The 22320-nt window shown below is 39.5% G+C and overlaps 1 protein-coding gene and 2 pseudogenes across 1 annotated transcript in view; 2 read left to right on the top strand and 1 right to left on the bottom strand.

Annotated features, from left to right (window-relative positions):
- SMCO2 (single-pass membrane protein with coiled-coil domains 2) overlaps window positions 1-22039 on the bottom strand; it is a 49787-nt gene extending 27748 nt beyond the window's left edge. Inside the window, exons 1-6 of the mRNA XM_077170385.1 lie at window positions 21988-22039; window positions 21819-21874; window positions 18073-18164; window positions 17768-17885; window positions 14853-14986; window positions 14047-14196 (exon numbers count right to left, since the gene is read on the bottom strand). Of these exons, the coding sequence (XP_077026500.1) occupies window positions 14047-14196; window positions 14853-14986; window positions 17768-17885; window positions 18073-18164 (494 nt within the window). The 5' untranslated portion in view covers window positions 21819-21874; window positions 21988-22039. The remainder of the gene's footprint in view (window positions 1-14046; window positions 14197-14852; window positions 14987-17767; window positions 17886-18072; window positions 18165-21818; window positions 21875-21987) is intronic.
- On the top strand, window positions 1609-5884 carry LOC143689896 (gem-associated protein 4 pseudogene; annotated as a pseudogene).
- On the top strand, window positions 6631-7845 carry LOC143689891 (gem-associated protein 4 pseudogene; annotated as a pseudogene).
- Window positions 22040-22320: the final 281 nt, after the last annotated feature.

Below are 22320 nucleotides of genomic sequence, written 5' to 3'. Positions count from 1 at the left end.
TAGCTTTGCTTGATTTTATTAGCTCCTGACATTCAAGAAAATCTCTGTCACATCACTAACTGGTTAAAAAATCAAGAAACAGACAACTCAGGAAATAAGTCCCAGGGTTAAGTTTTAAAATATTAAAATGTACAGTATGCAACAAAGATTACAAGACAAAGAATTAGAAATGATGGCCTACCCAAAAGAAGAGAACAAAAATCCAGAAAACATCAATGAAGAAGATCAGATTATGGACATATTGCATAAAGACTTAAAAAAAATTGATCTTCAATACGTTCAAGGAGAAGGAAGCGACAGAGAAAGAGCTAAAGGATATCAGGAAAACTATGAATGAACAATATGAGAATCTCAATAAAGAGCAAAATCTTTAAAGAGAACCAAAAGACCAAGTGGAGTTGAAGACCACAACAACTGAAATGGAAAAATTTCCAGGAGGGTTTTAGCAACAGATTGGAGCTGGTAGTAAAAAAAAAAGAGAGAGAGAATCAGCAGATTTGAAGACAAGAACATCGAAACGAGCCAACAACAGAAAGAAAAAAAGAATTATAGCAGGGAAAATAGCCTAAAAGATGTCTGGACACCATCAAGTACACCAATGAGTACTCACTTTATGTGAGTACCATAGGGAGAAAAAAAAGAGAAAGAGGAATAAGAGATAGTCAAAGAAATAATGATAGAAAATTTCCCACACTTATCAAAACTTGAGCATATGCACTGTTCTAGTTTGCTAGCTGCCAGAATGCAACACACCAGAGACAGATTGGCTTTTAATAAAAGGGGATATATTTTGTTAGTTCTTCAGAGGAAAGGCAGCTAACTTTCCACTGAGGGTCTTTCTTATGTGGGAAGGCACAGGATGGTCTCTGCTGGCCTTCTCTCCAGGCCTCTGGGTTCTAACAACTTTCCCCGGAGTGATTTCTTTCTGCACCTCCAAAGGCCTGGGCTGAGCTGTGAGTGCTGAGATAAGGTATGCTGAGCTGCTTTAGGCTGTGCTATGTTGTGCTCTCTCATTTAAGCACCAGCCAATTAAGCCACATGTCATTCATTGCAGCAGACACGCCTCCTAGCCGACTGCAGATGTAATTAGCAACAGATGAGGTTCATGCACCATTGACTCATGTCCGCAGCAACAAACTAGGTGCCTTCACCTGGCCAAACTGACAATTGAATCAAACTACCTCATGCACATCCAAGAAGGCCAGAGAATACCAACAGGATAAACTTGAAGAAAAACTAGGCCCCATCACATGCTGAACAAACTGTTGAATGCAAAGGGCAAAGAAAGTGTTCTGACAGCTGCAAGTGAAAAGCAAAGTATTATGTTCAATGGAGTCCCAATTTGATTGAGTGCTGATTTCCCATCAACCAAGGAGACAGGAAGGCAATGGATGAAATCCTGAAAGTGCTAAAAGAAATCAATTGTCATGGAGGAATTTTATATCCAGTAAAACATTCTTTAAAAATTGAGGGAGCGATTAAGACATTCCCAGATAAACAGAAACAGAGAATTCACCACCACTAGACCTAAGTAGTCTAGTAATGCTAAAGGATGTTCTTCATCCTGAAAGGAAAGGATACTAGACATGGTTTAAATGGCATAAAGAAATGAATACCACTGGTAAAGGCAACCAATTGTGTTAATATAAATGCCAGGACTATTGTATTGTAAACTTTTTGGTATGTAAGTCCACTTCCTATTTCTTATGGTTGACAAAATGCAAATGCATTAAAAATAATGATAAATTTATGGTTTTGCACATATAATGTACCAAAATACAATGTGTAACAAGTATAAATATAGGTGGGGAAATAGAGGGATACAAGAACAGTTTACATGTATGCTATTAAAGTCAAATTGTTATCAAATCAAATGTGACTTTACATATTTAGGATGTTAAATTTTAACACCATGTAACCATGAGGAAAATATATGAAAAATGTATCCAGATAGAAATGAGAAGGGACTCAATATGATATAATATAAAAAATCAAATAAATATAAATGAAGCATTAACAGAAGAATTGAGGGGGGGAAAGGTATAAGACTTATAAAGACTAAATAGAAAAATGGCAGAAGAAATTTCTGCATTATCAGTAGGGACTTTAAATGTAAATGGAATAAACACTCCATTTAAAAGACAGAGGTTGGAAGAATAGATAAAAAGCATGAAGTAACTATATACTATTTAGAAGAGGTTGAAAGTAAAAGGATGGATAATAATATACAATGCAAGTAGTAATGAAAAGAGAGCTGAGTGCCTATATTAATATCAGATAAAATAGACTTTAAGTAAAAAACAATTATGAGGAATAAAGATGGTCATTATATACTGATAAAGTGGTCAACTCAACAAGATATAACAATTTTTAATATATAAGCACCTAATAATATAGCCCTAAAATATATGAAACAAATACTGACAGATTTGAAGGGAGAAATACATCTAAATTAATAGGAGGAGGCCTCATTATACCACTTCCAATAATGGATAGAACAATTAGACAGATCAATAAGGAAATACAGGATTGAAAGATACTCTAAACCAATTAGGCATATACAGAACACTGCATCCATCAACAATAGAATACACATTCTTCTCAAGTGCATATGGTTCATTCTTCAGGAGAGATCATATCTTACATCACAAAACAAGGCTCAATAAATGAAAAAATAATGAAATCATACAATGTATCTTCTGCAACCACAACAGAATGAAGCTAGAAATCAATAAAAGAGGGATAAATCAAAAATTCATAGAAATGTAGAAATTAAACAATGTACTCTTAAACAATCAATAGATCAAAGAGTAATCACAAGGATATTAGGAAATATCTTGAGGCAAGTGAAAATGAAAACACAACATACCAAAACTTGTGGGATGCAGCAAAGACAGTACTGAGAGGGAAATTTATAACTCTAAATGCTTACACTAAAAAAAAGAAGAAGAAGAAGAAGAAGAAGAAGAAGAAGAAGAAGAAGAAGAAGAAGAAGAAGAAGAAGAAGAAGAAGAAGAAGAAGAAAAAAAAAAATTTAAAATCAGTGGTCTAATCTCAAAACTGGAAGAACTAGAAAGAGCAAACTAAACCAAAATTGAGTAAGAGGAAGGAAATAATAAAGATTAGAGTAGAGAAAAATGAAATAGAGAATTAGAAAACAATACAAAGAATCAACAAAACCAAAAGTTGGTTCTTTGAAAAGACCAATAAAATCAACAAACCTTTTAGCTAGACTGATGAAGATTAAAAGAAAAAAGAAATGAGAGAGAGGACACAAATCATTAAAGTCAGAAATGTAAAGGGGAACATTAATACTAACTACTGAAATATAAAGGACTGTAAGAGGACATTATGAACAACTGTATAGCAACAAATGAGATAACCTAAAGGAAATGGACAAATTCTTAGAAGCACACAAACAATCTATACCAGCTTAAGAAGAAATATAACATATCAACAAATCAATAACTAGTAAAGAGATTGAATCAGTAACCAAAAACTTCCCAATATAGAGAGCCCAGATGAGAGGACTTCACAGGGGAATTTTACCAACTTTCCAAGAAGAAATAACACCAATTCTGCTCAAAATCTTCCAAAACTGAGGAGGTAAGAACATTCCCTAATTCATTCTAGAAGACCAACATCACCCTCACAGCCAAACAAAGATACCACAAGAAAATTATAGATCAATTTCTTTTATGAATATAGATGCAAAAATCCTCAACGAAATACTAATAAATCCACATAAAGGGCCTAGAAGGTTATAGCAAACTGTGAGAGTGCTTGTGATTCTGGATGAATTTTGTGTTCTTTGCTTCTTGTGCTTTTCAGTTTTCTATATTGCACAATTAACTTAGAAGTTTGAAAAAATATAAACCCTATTTTAATGACCCTTAAAAAAAAATACTAGGTGAGCACCGCCATCATAGATCCTTGAACATCTGTGAAGAAATGACTATTCTACACGGAGGCTTCTTACTGGCTGAGCAGCCATTCTGCCCAAAAGTGCTGGCAAAATTGATACACTCTGACTGGGAACACATTGGGCAGCCCATTGTGGAGACCTTAAAGGAGATCTCCTCAGCCTCAGCTTGCTCCCAGCCCTTTACCTTGAGGAAGAACGTTCTGATCATCCTCTGGGCCAAAGTTCTCCAGTCCTACCCTGTCACCCCTTCTGACACCACAACTTGATGGCAGGAAGATGTGTTCTCTCGGTAGGCAACATGATCCCCACCATCAATCACACAGTCCTTTTTTAACTGCTCAAGTCCTTGTAAGCTTCCGGACTCTGTCCAGCTCCTCATGGCCTTGCCCACCACCATCTGCTGCACAGAACTAGAGCCATAACTGTTGACGCTTCTTCAAAGGATGTGGTCTTCTTCCTTGACGTCTGGTGGGAAATGATGAAGCACAAGGACAATCAGCAGGACTCCCTGCTCTCCCAGTTTCAACCAATGGCCCATAAGTACTTTTCCTCTTCAGATGAGTTCTCTCACCCACCAAAGAGATTTAAGTCAGGCCCCAATGTGTGTCCTCCCATGCCTCTGTTGGCCATGCTGCTCAACAGGCTGAAGCAAATCCAAAATAATATCTGGTGCCCTGGAATGAAGTGCTGTGCATTAGCCAACGTGGCCAACATGCTGAAGTGTTTAAACTGGTGGGAAATGCCCCACAGTCTGTGACTGTGAATCTAGACAAACTGACCTTGGTGATCTCTTTGTGGAATTCAGACACCCAGAACCTGTACCACCAATAGGTGCTGACAGAGAAGGTAAAGGAAGCAGAGTGAGATGTCAGCTTGATCTCGGTGGCCAGTTCCAAAGGAGATGCTCTTCCTTGGCTTTGAGTACAGGCACACCTGCTGTAGGAATGAGGAGATGAGCTGCAGGCTATGCCCAACAGCAGCCAGGGGACAAATTATGATAGGAGGCGGCTGTGTGACAGTCTAACTTTCTTCAGCCGGAACTTGAAACGCAACCTGCCCAGGGTAGAGAGGCAGGTGGTCTCTGAGATGGCAGAGTATGTCAAGGACTTCCTGAGGAAAACCAGCAGGGTGCTGAAGAACCAGGGCTTTGAGAAGGACATCACTGCCTCAATTGCCATGGCCATTGCTGAGCAGAAGATGGACTAGCAAATGAAAATGTGCTATATTTTTGCTTCTGAGAAGTTTGACTTCTCAGACAAGTGGCTAGGCTGTCTGGAAGGATTGGTACTAAAGCTGCTGGAAACAGTGATGGATGGAAGTCAGCACATCTGACAGAGCCACCCCCAAATCTCAGATCAAATAAGTGGTCAGCTTGATCATGGAATGCTATACAGACCTCTCACTGCCAGACAAAAATTAAGTTCTCTCAGGCATCCTACTTGCCTTGGATTGCAAAGGCCTCTCTAAGAACTTGCTGGCTTACTTACAAAGCTTTCAGTAAGACCTCAATACAATTTTTTACCAGCTCACACAGAGTGCCTCTGAACAGGGCTGGGCTAAATCTGTGGCTTCTGTGGCCCACCTGATTAATATTGTGCCCAGAAATCACAGTAAAAGAAAATGTACAGCATGGCTACAATCAATCTTGGCACTCACAGGTTCCTGGCTCAGGTTCTCAGTGCCTTCCCCACCCTCGGGTTCACAGAAAAGCAGAGTACAAATCTATCCACCACTTTCATGGTATCATGCCTCAAAGAAACTGTCTAGGGGAATTTCTCTACACTCAAGGAAGAAAAGCAGTTTTTGGATTTCCTGAACCTCCTGATGGGTCCTATGAAGCCCCAACAGATTTCAGTTGCTGCTGTTCTTGAGCCAGATGAGGTGCTAAAGGAATTTGTCCTGCCTTTCTTTTTTTTACAATCCACAATTATTATAGTTTTTACACCTCTTACACCATGAATTCATACGGAATTGGCTCCAGAAGCTCAGGCTCCTTTCCACTGGTTCTCACGAAGTGTACTTCCTGGATGGAGGAGGCTGGCACTTCAGTTGAACCTAGATACCTTTCTCTTTGGCTCCCTTTTTTCTCTGATAATTTTCCTTTACACACTTCAGAAAGATATCTAGATCTTAGAGAGCTTAATATGTAAAATATGCATAGTAATTCTTTGGCAAGAATCTTGCCCTTCAATTCTTTGTTTTCAACAATACCAACAGCATGCTGGGAAACATTACAGACCCTTCCAGTTTTGCCATGGTAAATTTATGGAGCATTCTTTTTTTTTGTATGCTGTATGGCGGGGGTCACATTTCATTCTTTTTCCATGTGAGCATCCTATTATTATAGCACCATTTTGAATTGAATTTTTGTTTGTTTGGGGTTTTGTTTGTTTGTTTGTTTGCTTATCTGTTTGTTTGTGAAGTGCATGGGCTGGGAATCAAAGTCGGGTCTCCTGCATGGTAGGCAAGAATTCTACCACTGAACTATTCTTGCACCCCCTGGGGCATTCCTTTTTGAACAGTATCTATTTCCTTGATGTCTACAATATCAACTTTCTTGTAGAGTCACATATATGTGGCCAGAGGAACAACTCCATGTTTTCTGCAAGGCCTTGAAAACATATAGCAGGTGCCTCTCCTCTTTCCCTTTGTGTTAGTCATTTTGATGAATTACTGCAAGATGACAGTTCCACCTGCCTTTCTTAATGCTAGAAGTTGATGTGGTACATCTCAGTCTGAAGATCTTCATCCAAACTCTAGAAGCAAATGCATGTTTGGAGGACTACTGGTTTCCAGTCTCCTCCCTATCCCCCCTCATTTTCAACTCCTGGATAGCTATAACAAATATTGGCAGCTCCCCAAGGAAAAGCAGTACCTCTCTTTGGATGGGAAGGCTCTAGTGATCCATATTCTAGAGCACCTCTGTGAGACTGTGTTGGCTAATGCTGACACCCTCCCACCAGATACCTGGACCAAGTTCTTGTCCTGGCTTGGCTGGAAGGTGGAGCAGCTAGACTAGACTGTAGGCCTGAGATGAAAGAATTTCTTTGAGGACCACTTCAAGTGTAAAGTCCAAGTCGCGCTTTTTGAGATTTGTAAGTTCTCTGAAGATGAGTGGACCTCCTAGGCCACCCGGGGTATGAACGAGGCACAGGGCTTCTTGTTTGAATGGGATGCTGCTGTATATCCAGCACCATCTGCGAGCAGATGCTATCCTTTTTTGTGGTAGATCTGAGCAATCCTGAGGAAGTTAGATTGTTCAATAAGAACTTTCGGGTGGCCCTGGTGCAAGTCAGGCCTGGATGCAGCTCTCAGGAGGGGCAGTACCTTCAAGAGTTGACCAGGAGACTGTTGAAAAAACAGCTCTTACATGTTCCTCACAGCCTAGAACATATTCAGTTTGTTCCCCTGCTTAGCCTGAAGCCCAGGAGCTTCAACTCTCTGTACTCATTTTTTGTTGTTGTTGTTATTTTGTTTGTTTGTTTTGTTAACTCTCTGCACTCTTACTGAGAGCTTTCCAGTTTCTCTGTAGCCAGAGCTGTCAAATTAGCCTTCTGTGGAAGGCTGGGGCCACGTTGTCAAACTCCTTTGTGGCAGTCTGACCAGTCTCCTGGATCCATTTAGATTAGTACAGTCAGTGGGCCCTTGGGCCCAAGGGCAGGAGCAAGATCTGACCCAGGAAACCCTGTTTGTTTATACCCAAGATGTTCTGTCATGTTCTGCACATCATGGCCATGCTCCACCAAGAGGTGTGTGAACCATTCTATGTTTTGGTCTTGGAAAGTCTGATTTGCTATGAAACCCAGAGCAAGACCAATCCTTCTGTTAGCTCCTGGCTCTATGAGCAGCGCTTCTTAAAGTACGTTGTCAACCCCAAGAAGCAGTGCCAGACCCTGCTGCAGAAGATCAGCAACTTCTGAATTTTGAGAATCAGAAAAAAAAGCTGGACCTCAATATGGTGAACCTGAAGGGACCAGAACAGAGAAGCACAGACCTTACACTTCTGTGAAATTGTACACAAGAAAAAAATTATATGGCAAAAACAATGTAAATAAAATAGTTTGTTAGGTATTTGAAAGATACAGATTATAAAATTATCTTTTTTGGGGTCTCAAAAAAAATATTAGCAAATCAAATCCAATAGCACATTAAAAGAATTATATACCGTGATCATGTAGGATTTATCCAAGGTTTGCAAGGATGGTTCAACTATAAGAAAATCAATTAATGTAATACATCACATTAACAAAAGGAAGGGAAAGAAAAGCACATGATCATCTCATTTGATGCAGAAAAGACATGTGACAAAATCTAGCATCCTTTTTTGACTAAAAACACTTAGAACACTAGGAACAGAAGGAAACTTCTTTAACATCGTAGTCAATGGTGAAAGACTGAAAACTTTCCCTCTAAGATCTGGAATAAGGCAAAGATGTCCACTGTTGCCACTGGTATTCAACATTATACTGGAAGTTTTGGCCAGAGCAATTAGGTAAGGAAAAAAAAGAAAAGGCATCCAAATTGGAAAGGAAGACTTAATTCTGCATGGGAGCTCTGTTCAGGCCAAGGACGTTGATTTCTCTCCATGTGGGTTTTTCTATAGGTACTTGAATTTTTCATAGAATTGTGGCTAGATTCCAAGAGTGAATATCCCAAGAGTCAAGTTGCTAGAAGTGCAAGAAACCCAACTGAGAAGCAACTGAGGGCCTCAGAGATTAACATGTCTGAGAATTAATGGTCATCCCAAAATTGAAATATTTTGAAAAAGAAGTATCCAAGCAGAAGCCACAATAGCAAACTGATATATAGAAAACTCTAACAGAAGCTTAAAAATGTGAAAACTAAATACACCGATGGTCAAATCATAAAGAAAAGGAAATAAATGATGATAGCCAAGAAAATATAGATAACAAAAATTCATTTCATAGGACGATATAATGAAGATTTTGAGAATCAGGACATTCTGATGAAACAGAAAATATAAAGCAGATGAAAGAAGAAAGCAGTATAAAGAATGACACAATTCGTACGTTCAACAGAGCATATCCAAAGGGCTACCCCATGAAGCCCCACAAAATCTGGACCTGCACTGGTCATTTGAAAGTATGAGTAGAGACCTGATTTCTTTTTCAAAATATTTTGTATTGATGGGCAATCTAGGAAATGACAGCTTGAGAAAGAACAGTTTTGTGAAACTCTAAGAAGTTCTCCTCTATTGCCCTGGGCAATGCAGCTCTTCCCCTCACCTGGGGTAATTCACTCTGCAAAACAAAAGCCAACTATTTAGAACTTTTCTAGCATATTCTTTGGGAACCTGCTTGAACTACTGAGATACTGTTCCTTCACTCATAGAATGTCCACAATCATTTTAACAATTGGAAAAATATAGAAAGTATAAGAATGAAGACAATATCAATATATAAAGAAATCCTACAACTTAACAAAAATATAAACTATCTAATTAAAAAATAGGCAAAAGACTTTGAATAGACATCTCTCCAAAGATGATATACAAGGGGCTAGAAAGGACATGAAGAGATGCTCAACATTATCAGTCATCTGGGAAATGCAAATCAAAGCCACAATGAGATAACATTTCACAACCATTAGAATGGCTGCTATTAAAAAGCAACAACAATGGAAAATAACAAGTGTTGGAGAAGAGGCAGAGAAATAGGAACACTCATTCATTGCCAGTGGCAATGTAAAATGGTGCAGCCATAGTGGAAGACAGTGGCAGTTCCTCAGAAAACTAAGGATGAAACTACGATATGACCTGGCAATCCCACTACTCCGTACATACCCCAAAGAATTGAAAGCAGGAACAGATATTTGCACACCAATGTTCATAGCAGCATTAGTAACAATTGTCAAAAGATGGAAGCAACTCAAGCATCCATCAACTGATGAATGGATAAGTAAAATGTGGTGGATATTATTCGGCTGTAAAAAAGGAGTGAAGTCCTAAGGCGTGTGACAACATGATGAACTCTGGAGACATCATGTTGAGTGAAATAAGCCAGACACAAAAGGACAAATACTATATGATCGCGCTAATTTGAAAGAATTGGAGTGAGCAAACTTATAGGTTGCCAAGGGAAGTTTGGGGATAGGGAATAGGAAGTTAAGGATTAAAATGTACAGGTTTCCTCTTTAAAATGATGGAAATGTTTTGGTAATGGATGGTGGTTATGGTAGTACAACATTGTAAATATAATTAAGAGCACAGAAATATATATCTGAATGTGATTAAAAGGGGACATGTGAGATTATATAAATGGTAGCAGAATAAAAAATTTTTAAAAATATGTGGAACTACAGTACACAAACAGTGATCCCTAAGTCAAACCATGGACTATATTTAATAGCACAATTATAAAAAGTATGCTTTCACCAGTTGTAACAAATGTCCCACACCAATGCAAGTGTTGGTGGTGGGGTAGCGGAAGGGAAACCTGTATTCCATGCACTGTTGTTCTGAAAATCCACAATTTCTCTAATAAAGAAATAAAAAGACAAAAAAATTGAACTCCAAGTTAAACCATGGACTATAGTTAATAGTGCAATTATTAAAATGTGCTTTCATCAATTGTAAAAAAAATATACCAAACCAATGCATGGTATTAATAATAGGGTATCATAAGGGAAACTTGTATTTTATGGATGATTTTCTATATAACCACAACTTCTCTAATAAAATAAACAGGTTAAAAAATATTTTTAAAAATCTCTGCAGGATTTTTAGTAGAATTTGACACTACATTTCTAAATTCTACATAGAAAAGCAAAAGGAGACTTGAATGGCTAAAGCGATTTTGAAAAAGTAGGACACAGCTGAAGAATTTTTATTACCTGGTATGCTAGTTAGTTTCAGGTGTCAACTTGGCCAGGTGATGGTGCCTAGCTCTGTTGCTATGGACTTGAATCATCAGCATGTGAACTTCACCTATGGCTGATTACATATGCTATAGGCTAAGGGGCGTGCCTTCTGCAATGAATGATGTTTAATTTAGTTAGCTAGAGGCTTAAAAGAGAGGTCAGAAGAGAGCTAGCTCAACACATTGCCACCCAAGCAGCTTAGCATACCTCATCTCAGCACTCACAGCCAAGCCCAGGACATTTGGAGATGCAGAAAGGAATTGCCTTGGGGAAAGCTAATGGAACCCGAAGCCTGGAGAGAAGGCCTGCAGCCATCACCCTGTGCCTTCCTGTGTAACAGGGAACCTCAGATGAAAGTTAGCTGCCTTTTCTCTGAAGAACTCTAAGTTTTCAGCTAAATAAATCCCCTTTTATTAAAAGCCAAACCATCTCCGGTGCATTGCATTCTGGCCGCTTTGGCAGACTAAAACACCTGATTTCAAGACTTAGTATAAAGCTATGATAATCAAGACAGTGTTGTAATGGTGAAAGGATATACATCTACATAAATGAAACAGGATAAAGAGTCCAGAAATAGGCAAACACCACATGGTCAACTGATTTTCAACAAAGATACAAGTGCAACTCTGTAGAGAAATTAAACTCTTTTCAACAAATGGTGCTGTAATAATTGAACATAAACACTGAAAAAACAAATGGAATTTCCATCCCTATCTCATACCACATACACATAGTGACTCAAAATGAATTACAGACCTAAATGTAAAATCTAACTCTAAAAAAATGTGAAAGAAAACATATGGGAGAAATATTTTAAATAAATATTTCTTACATTTAACACCAAAATAATAATTTATAAAAGATAAAAGGTGATCAATGGGGCTTTATAAAAATTAAGTACTTCTGCTCTTTGAAGTACACTGTTCAGAGTATGAAAAGACAAGTCACAAGCTGGGAGAAAATATTTGCAAATCACATATTAAATAACTGGATTTTTCCCCCCCCAGAATATATAAGGATCCCTCAAATCTCAAAAAATAAACTACTAAAGCAATTTTTAAACGGATGAAAGACATAAACAGTCATTTCACCCAAGAAGTTATACATATGCCAAATAAGCACATGAAAAGACATTCACCGTTGTTACTAGGAAAACGCAAGTTGAAATCACAATAAAAGACTTCTACCCATAATCGTTAACAGGACTTCAACGAAAAACATGGATAATGTCAAATGCAGGTGAGGGTGCAGGGCGATTGGAACTCTCATACACTTGTGGTGGGAATGCAAAATTGGTACAGCTACTTAAAAACGAGTTTTAGCAGCTCTTTATAATTATATACACAGACTTTTTACACCCAGCATTCCTACTTCTAGTTATTCACCCAAGAAAATTAAAATGTATGTTCATACAAAAGCCTATACATGCCCCCAAACCTAAATGTCCTTCAATTCATGAACAGATGAACTGTGGTACATCTATATCACAAATACTACCCAGCCATAAAAAGGAATGAACTACTGAAGCATGCAAAGACGTGGATGAATCTCAAATATATTACAATAAGTGAGAGAAGGTAGACTCAAATGACCTCCATTTATTCCATTTATGGGACACCCTGGAAAAGGCAAAACTACAAGGGCAGAAAACAGGCCAGTGGTTACCAGCAGCTGGGGGTGGGGAGAGGGATCAGCCACAAGAGTATGAGAAATTTTGGAGAGTAAGAAAAGTGGTCTATATTTCGACGATGGTCGCTACAAAACTGTGTTAGTCAAACTGCAGAACCGTTCACTGAAAAGTGTGAATTTTACTGCATGCAAATTATACCTTGACTTTTAAAATGAAAAAAAAAATAGTGATCATGGTTTGGGTTAAAGAAAAAACCATAGAATCGTTTTTTGTTTTTTTTTTTTAAAAGCATATTATTAATGCTTTGGAAGAAAAGAAGGCCCATTTTGGATAGTATGGTCAGGAGAGGTCCTCTGTGAAGAGATGTTTGTTCTAGTTTGCTAGCTGTTGGAATGCAACATACCAGAGACTGATTGGCTTTTAATAAAAGGGGATTTATTTGTTGGTTCTTCAGAGGAAAGGCAGCTAACTTTCCACTGAGGTTCTTTCTTACGTGGAAAGGCTCAGGATGGTCTCTGCTGGCCTTCTCTCCAGGCCTCTGGGTTCTGACAACTTTCCCTGGGGTGATTCCTTTCTGCACCTCCAAAGGCCTGGACTGAGCTGCAAGTACTGAGATAAGAAATGCTGAGCTGCTTAGGCTGTGCTACCTTGTGCTCTCTCATTTAAGCACCAGCCAATTAAGTCAAATGTCATTCATTGCAGCAGGCACACCTCCTAGCCGACTGCAGATGTAATTAGCAACAGATGAGGTTCAGTACCATTGGCTCATGTCCACAGCAACAGAACTAGGTGCCTTCACCTGGCCAAGTTGACAACTGAAGCTAACTACCACAATATTCAAATGAAAGGTAAAGCTGAGAGAAGAAGAATCCTGCAGTAGGAAAGAGTTTTGAACTTCATAGCAAAGTTCAGAAAGCCAAAGGACTTTATTATAGGCATTCATTAAACTTTATTATAGGCATTTATTAATTGCTTATTACATACCAGGCACTCTGTGAAGTGCTTTAAATACGGTATCTTATTTAATCCCCACCACAAACCAATGAGGTCACTGTTATTAGGCACTTTTTATAGAAGAGGAAAATCAAGGCTGGAAAATGATTGACTTGTCCAAGATGCCAATCCAAGAAATGGCATTGTCAGGATTCAATCACAGGTTCTTCTGACCCCAAAGATCATTCTCTTTATACCAGTGTCCGGATAAATAGTCATTGATGCATTTCATCTTTTTTGTTTCATTTTTAAAATTTCCGCTTAAATTCAGATATGCAAGTATACTTAATTTTTTTTCCTGTGTCATGCCAGTTGGATCCCTTTGGACAAAGTTGGAGAACCCTCGAGGAACACTGGGGACCTGGAGATCTCTCTTTGAGAACTACTAATGTAACTTCAAAGACAAAACTTTGAAGAAATTCTTCTCTTGGTAGAAGAGCACTAAAATGCAGGTAACTTTGATTTAGGTTTCAAGATTTTGTGACTTTGACTTCTAATCATAAAACTTTAGCCTTCTTATCCCAAAGACTTTGTACCCTTTAACTCAAGAGTATCTCAAGTTTTGAAGCTGTGAAATTTCCCAGTATATTCTGACCAAGCCCAAGCCCCCTACAATTACCTCTTTACTGTGTTTTCTGTTACATTAATTTTCTGTATAATACTGTTAATTTTCTCCATCCAGCCTATGTGATCAACTCCAGGTTCTTTCACTTGTAGAGCCTCCTTTATATCCCAGTGGTTTAGCTTGAAGTACATGTTTTCTTGGCTCCTGCAGAAAAATTGTGATCATTTTTTTAAAACAGAAATTGGGAAACATCTCACATAGCCTGAAATTCTTTTCCTTTGAACAGCAGGTTGGTCTGTTTACTCATTTTCTGTCCCCAAAATGGGCCAGCCCAAACTTCTTCTTCAATATCCATGTCTAATAGATCTTTAAAAGGATGGTGAAAACAAACTCTATTTTTCCATTTAATAAAAAATTACAGATGTATTTCTAATCTCCCCACATGGACTGAATAGAAGGCATTAATTTTAGAATTGTGGTTATTTGCTGGTATGATAGAAGGAGGATGCAATAGGAAAAGGGTTTACAAGGGCTTGATAACACACTTATAATGATAATTATAATAATTTTCATATCTAGAAAATTATCTGAGAGTGAGGAGGTAAGTATTAATTCCAGGCTCCAAAGGAAAAATTTCAAGCAGAGACTCATGGCTCTGTGTATATCCCTAGGTATGTCCTTACTGTGCATTCCTGCTGAAACACTGGGTAATGGCCTGTGCACACGAGTGCTTTATGTTTAAAACATGTGTGGGTTTAAAATCATCGGGGCTTTCCTTAAATTCTCTGCTAAATTTCATTTTTCCCCTGCCTGCCACACAATACTGTCAAATGTTCCCTCTCACACAAGTCAAGGCTTACATTTCAAGGATGCTTTTCTCTGAAAACTGCAAAGACGTGGTCACTTGGGGACCCTCATGCTCTTGTCCTGCTTCTTGCTCATCCTGTTCACTCTGCCAGTCTTGGTCTTGCTCAGCCTCCAGCTTCAACCTCTGCTGGTGAAGATTAGGGAAGAAGCAAAGCAGAACGAAAAGGCCGTCACAGAGGTTGGTGGGCCCGTCTAGCCTGGGGGCTCGCTGAGGGCAAGGGGTTTTTGTTTTTGCTTATGCAATCTCTGTATCCCCAACTCTATCCAGTGCCTGGCATACAGTGCATGCTTAAACATGGTTTCAGAATAAATGAACTTCAGACGTAGGGTAATATATTCTGCTTTTGACAGATGCGCACAGAAGCAGGAGATACGAAATTCTACTTGCTCACCTGGCATCCAAAATCAACACTGCAAGCCACAGTGTCAGGGATCAGGAAAAGTGAATTCAGAGCCAAATATTCATTTCTAAATATTTTGGTTTGATATGGTAGCTTTGGCAATCTGGCTCTAGTTTATTTTGTTCTTTAAAGCCATGGTTATTTTTTTAACTTCTATGAACTTCTTGCCCAGTTTCTGAACCTGCTTTTTAAATCTTATGATCTCTTATAAAAAGACACATGTAAGATTGTACAAAGTAGAGACGTGCTGGTTTGCTTTCATAGATTAAAAGAAAAATATTTCTTCCTCAAAAAATCATGTGAGTAGGGAGACTATTTGCCCTTTTCTCAGGAAGAAGCCGAATTAATCAACAATTATTTGTTAATTTTGGAACTGCATGTGATTTATTTTTATGTCATCATATAATTTTTTCATATGAATAAATTAATATGAGGAAATACAATTATAAATTTAAAAAAAACCATTTCTGTCAAATGGTTTTTGACATTTTATATTGTCTTATACCCTGAGTGTTCAGATTATCTGATAGAGTAATAAAGTAGTTTATTAGACTTACTCTGTCTTGTGTGAGACTTAGTCTGTCCTAGGTCAGTAGATGGTGGTATCACAGTTTAGAGATTAACAAGATTCAGCAGGGTGTGTTGAACCACAAATGTGGGGATGATGTGGTGGCAAAGCTCATCTAATCATAGGAGCCTTTGCCTGGAGCCCGGGAACAAGCCCTCCTCAGAGAATCAGGGACTGTTTATAGAAATTCATTTGTTCCCTCAAATCATAACTCCTCACACCTCTGTTTTTCTAGTTTTTTTCTCTATCCTCACAGCCTTTCTAAAAGCTCCACCTTTGGAATCTCTCTTTCAGTTGCTGTTACTCTTTTTTTCTATAAAAGGTTTCTCTATCTCCCCCCTCCTCTCTCTGCCCCGTCTCTCTCTCCTTCCTTCCACTTTTTAGCCATATCTTTTATCTATCTCCATACCTCTAAACCCATTCCCTCACTCCTTCTTTCTTTTTTTCTTTTTCTTGTTTATTTGCTACAGAGTCCCTGAAGGTAAACTTCAAGTTAGGAACCTTTTCCTTTTTTTTTTCAAACATTTTTAGTTATGAAATATAACATATACAAAAGGCAGTAATTTCAAAATACATCTTAACAAGTAGTTATAGAACATATTTCAAAGTTCGGAATGGATTACAATTCCACAATTTCAGGTTTTTCCTTCTAGCTGCTCCAAGACCCTGGAAAACATCAATATAATGTTTCAGTAGTCATATTTATTTGTTTAATCCTAACTTCTCTGTTATAATTCCTCCTTCTCCTTTGATCATTCTTGCAATCTTTAGGGATATCTGGACTATGCCAATTTTAACTTTTTTCATGTTGAAAAGGTGTGTCAACAATATGGGATGGGAGATGGAACTGGTTGATGTTTTTGGAGAGACTGGCACGTGTGGGTTTCAGGATTTATCTGGCCTGGGAACCATCTGAAGATTTTAGGTTTCTGAAAAGTAAATTTAGCACATGAAACTTTTGTAGGATCTCAGATGGAGCTCTGGGTGTACTTCAGGGTTAATAGGAATGATGTTGGTTGGGGTTTGGCAAACCATGGCAATTAGCAATATCTAGCTGAAGCTTGCATAAGAGTAGCCTTTAGAATAGCCTTTCAACTCTATTTAAACTCTCTTAGCCACAGATACCTTATTTTGTTATGCTTCCTTAACCACTTTTGGTCAGGGAGGCATTGTTGATCGCACAATGCCAGAGCCAGGCTCATCCCTGGGAATCATGTCCCATGTTGCCAGGGAGTCTCACACCCCTGGGCATCATGGGACCTTTTCCTTTTATGGATTTATAGAGTTAACCATTCCCAAATTCAAAACATATTCAAAAAAGAAATAAAGACAAATCCTGAGCTTCCTTTTGGAGCTAGATAAGCTTAGGAGTAGGAAGCCCACCTCTCTATCCTTCCCCTATATTTTCCTGGCTGGTAGAAACCACTTGCCTCTTTAGCCAAGAATGTGTGATACTCATGGTGGGATGTTCACGTCAGTTTTTTTAAAAGGGGAGTTGTTGTCATGCGTTTGCTTTGAACAAAATGAAGCCAAAGCATACAATCTTTCTAGGACAATCCTAGATGTTTGCCTAAGCAGCTTCCATTCTGTGTTATCCAGGTGGCTGAATTTCAACTACTGTAAGAGATCCAGACTGCATTAAGAGTAAGCAAATCTCTGATGTAATTCTATGGAAGATCATCTGCTAGACAGGGGCAGATTTGCATTCAGAAATTGGCCACAAGATGAAAAATGTTACAGTTCTTTCATAAATCTCCAGGACAAAAATAACATATAGCGCACATCGTTTCATATGGGAAGCCAAGGAAGTCCCCTTGTGTGGGGCTCGGGGCAGCCCTCAGCAGAGACGGTGCCATCTCCATCTCTCACCTGGTATCGAGCCCTGAATGTGTGGCACCCTATTAGGAGGAAACCCTTGACGTTTAAATCTCCCCCTTACCCATTTTTTAGTCTCCATCTCGTGAAGAAAGTCACTTTGCGAGTTTTCAGAGGAACTGCCATCTGCATCACCTGATGTGTCCACGATGTGGTCCATTTTGGTAATTTCCCTTAGCAAACTGCAAGCCACACAGTCCAAACAGATGCTGTCATTATACCTTAAGGCCAGAACTTAGGGGGGTCCTTCCCTGGCCCCAAGGAGCACCTGCCATCCCCGCACTGATTTCATTCTGTATGAATAATGCCTAGCATAGCATATCGTACAAAGCAGGAATAGAGGGGCTGGGTAAGTATTTGTTGACTCACGCCTGCATTGCACCTTCAGCTGCACCAACTGTTTGGAGAGAGCCATCGTCCTTCTTGTTGGCATCTTGCAGTCCATCTCCAGCTGTCATCATCTGCAGAGACATCTTGTCCTTTTGGTGTGTTGGGGTGAGAGCCCTCGCACTGCAGGGGCAACGGTGTCAACACACACAGCGTCCTGGCAGGACTGACAATAGCATTTCCTGCCCTGATACCAGGCCTGGTTCTCCACTGGGGATTTTGGCCCCAGCCCCTCCCCTTCCAAAACTGACAGTTGTTGTAAGGGGCCCCAAACAAGAGCTTAGGTTTCCCTGTTCAAATTTGTGTTGGGGGTGGGTCGCATGTGTGGCTGTCTCAGAGGGCTTCCCTGGCTAAGGTGAGGATTGTCTGAGCATGTAAATACGCATTCTGAATGGGAATATGACAAAGGGATAAATGATGGCCAGGCTGGGAGGATGGAAACCTTCACTCTATGATCTCTTTCTGATTATGTAGCAACAAGTACCTTGCAAATAAAAATGTAGAAAGAAGAAAATAACAGCCACTGGCAGTCCAGTGGTAGCCAGAGATATACAGACATGTTAATATTTGGCTGCATTTTTCCCATTTCTAAATTTTATATATATATAACTACTTCCCCATTTTGGACAACTAGGTTATTTCTAAAGTATCACTGTTATAGATAACACAGTAATGAATATCCTTGTTTATTAATTTTCAGTGTGACACTCTTTAAGATACTTCCCTAGAAGTGGAATTACAGGGTCAAAGTACATAGTCATTTTTTAGAATTTAAAAAGATATGCCCAAATTGCTTTCCTAACGGTTTATCACTGTACACTGACATTTGCTGTGTGTGTGAGATTGAGAACCTTTATTCCAGCCTGGTAAGTGAGTGTTAGCTGGAGAGCAGAGCAGGACATTGTTAGAGAGTACTTGTGAGAAAAATAAGAGCAAAGGAAACTGGAAAAAAGATAGGGAGGAATGAGACAGAGTCAAAGAAGTTTACTCAAAAGCTATAAGGAAAGGATAGATTGTAAACAGAACTCCCAGTTATTGGCAGTCATAAGAGTTTTATCCAGGGCCAAACAGGAGAAAACTTCTCTTCCCTGGAGCCCAATGAGTGACAGCAGTAGACTGGCCTAGAACGGGAGGGTGGCCTGGCTCGGCGGGACCGAGAGTCAGGGTTCCATTGAGGGGACTGTGGACTAATGGGGAGGGCCATGATATATTTTCCTAGGAGGGTGATTTAGGGCTGGGATTCGGAACAAGGAGGCCCTGGAAACCACAGGGATATTGGAGCGGTTTGGGCGTCCAAGGGGCAGGCCTATCATTCTGCAGCAAAATAGAGCTTTGTCCTTGACCTGGAGGTGACCCACAGTGGATGTGGGGAAAGGGGGTTTCCTGTGAAGAAGCAACAGGAAAAGCATCCTTTTAAACTTTGGATGTGACAAAGAAGAATAACCCTTTGAGCTCTCTCAGGAAGGACACACTGTGCCCTGCCCTATTTCATCAGAGCTCTTGTTCCAGCAGCTTTGTCTGTTTCCTGACAGCGTTAACCCTCCCAAGGCAATTTTGAGCTCTGAAAGATATATGGCCACTGGGGTCTGCCTAGTTTAGTGTGTCTTTCCTGTCTACAAATCAGAGTACTGTACAAATATTAGGATTTCCTTATTTTGAAAACTCTCTGACATACTTATGGCTTACCCAAGAGCGATTTAAAAGCAAACCTGGTTCTCTTAATTCAAGTATCTCTCTTAAGCCTGCCTCTGTACACCGTACACTTTTCACTTTCAAATAAAATGTGAGTTTATGTCTGTGTGGCACCTAACAGATTACAAAGTGTTTCTCACATATTTTCTCATTCAGTTCCCATAAACACACAGTGAGGAAAATATTATCCCCATTTTATGTGTGGATTAACTGGGGTTCTGGGAGAGTCATGTCATTGGTTAATTAGAGGAGCCAGGACTCAGGCCTTGAGTGTCCAATAATTGCTCAAAAGGGAGCCCAGCACCTCCACCCCCATCCCTCACCAAAGTGATCGAGACCAGAGCTCTCTAATAGAACATTCTGTGATGATGGAAATGTCTTCTGCATTGTTGAAAATAGGAGCCATTGGCCATGTGTGACTATTGAACACTTGAATTGTGGCTAGTGTAACTGATGAACTTAATGTTACATCAAAGTAATTTAAAGTTGGAAGTTAAATGGCTGCATGTGTGGCACGGACACCATTCTAGATAACTGAGAATTTCCTAGGGGAGGGGTCAGCAAATTGTGGCCCCCAGGCCAAATCCAGCCTGCCACCTGTTTGTATAAATAAAGTTTTATTAGAACCCAGCCACAACCATCTCCTTCTATATTGTCTGTGACTGCTTTTGCGCTGCAATGGCAAAACTGAGTGGCTGTGACAGAGATTATTTGGCCTGCAAAGCCTAAAATATTTACTAACTTGCCCTTCACAGAAGAAGTTCGCTGACCCCTGTCCTAAAACATCTTCTTCTATGATGATGCATGTTTACTACAAGGAGTCAAGTGAATGTCGTGAACAAGAGCTTGGACTTTGGAGAGTCAGGCTGAGCTTATATCCCAGCATCAACACTTCACAGCTACATAAAAATCTAACTGCCCTGGACCTTAGTTTCTTCCTCTGTGGAATGGGGCTAACGTTAGTGCTACTAATGTTATTAGAGTTGTAAGTAAACAAAATCATCCTTGTTTGTGCTTATCACAGGGTCAGGCAGAGAGCAAACACCTGGAAATGTTATCTAGCTAGCATCATCATCTATCGATCATCTATCGATCTATTAAAATAAAAGTAGTGGGAATGAGAGCAAATGACAGGGCTCTTTAATTTCAAATAACACAGTAATAATAATAATAATAACAATGCTTTACATATGCACAGCACGTTCAGTTTATAACACACTATTACTAAGTTGTTTCATTTGAGCTTCATAACAAACCATCCTCTCAGGTTAGTCAACCAAAGCAGATCTTATTGCCTTCAATTTTTTTTTCAGCTGAAAAATCTGAAACTCAGTGATGACCCATGATTTGCCCAAAATTTTATTGCAAGAAAATGTAGAGTCAGGGTCTAACCCCACAAATTCTGCTTGCAAATTTTGCAATTATCCTACCATTTTACATAAAATCGATGCCCGACATGTTTTAATGCATTGGCCTTCTTACTTTGAAAATGAGGCATCTTTTGAAGCTAACTTTTGATTGGTTATTTGGTCTAGACTCTTGCTACTCAAAGTCTGGTCTACGGCCCAGCAGCTTCTGCATCGCCTGGGAGCTTGCCGGGCATGTAGACTCTCAGGCCCTACCCCAGATTTGATGAATCAGCATCTGCGTTTTAACAAGGTCCCGGGTGATTTGCAGAGTATTAAAGTTTGGAAGACTGGTATTATAGACCTTATAAAGTAGTGTGCGGGCAGTGGTGGTGCAGTGGCAGAGTTCTCACCTGCCATGCTGGAGACCCGGGTTCGATTCCTGGTGGCTGCCCATGCAACAAAAAATAGGGTTCCTCTTCTTCCCCCTCCCTATACCTCATCTCTTCTTTCCTACATGTTCACACCATTGGCTCCTTGGCTGATTTGGTACAAATAGAAAGAATCACTCCTCTTTCCCCTGCCACCTCATAAAAATCTTTAAAACTACAAATGTGGAGAAGCATTAGTTTTAGTCAAAAGGAATAGATTGACTATTTTAAAAGACTGTTGATGAAACCTCTAACTTACATCTTGGGAGGATTTTCTCCAGGCCAGGCCACTCTGATCACACTCTTCTGTACCTGCTAGGACAGTTTGGGATCTCAGAAATTTACTAAAGTAAGTTTCCAGTGATCAGGGATTTGACATCACCTAAGCTCCTGGTAATACAATAACGAAAGACTGAAATGGTGCATACCTGGTGATAGCTTTGCTCCTCCCAATCTTGAAACAATAAATACCTCTGAATTCAGTGGAGTAGATTAGTAACCAGCAAGTTTCCCTTGTATGTTCTAGTAATGCCAGAGCCTCTTTTTCCCCAGTACTAAAGCCAGAAAGGAGGCCATTTATGAGTGGCACACACCTAGGCAGGTAAGTTGCAGTTGGACTTTCCCTCTCTGACATTCCACTTGGAACCCAGCACACACGACTCTTCAACTCCCTCTCACAAGATTCTAGGGATGCAGTGCTCTCCTGCCTTCCTTCTAACTTATACCTCCAGCCTGCCTCCCAGCTTCTTTGCTTCTCTTGA

This window comes from Tamandua tetradactyla, chromosome 7, assembly GCF_023851605.1.
Source record: "Tamandua tetradactyla isolate mTamTet1 chromosome 7, mTamTet1.pri, whole genome shotgun sequence".
Classification (NCBI taxonomy): domain Eukaryota; kingdom Metazoa; phylum Chordata; class Mammalia; order Pilosa; family Myrmecophagidae; genus Tamandua; species Tamandua tetradactyla.
This window is presented reverse-complemented; position numbering and strand designations above follow the sequence as displayed.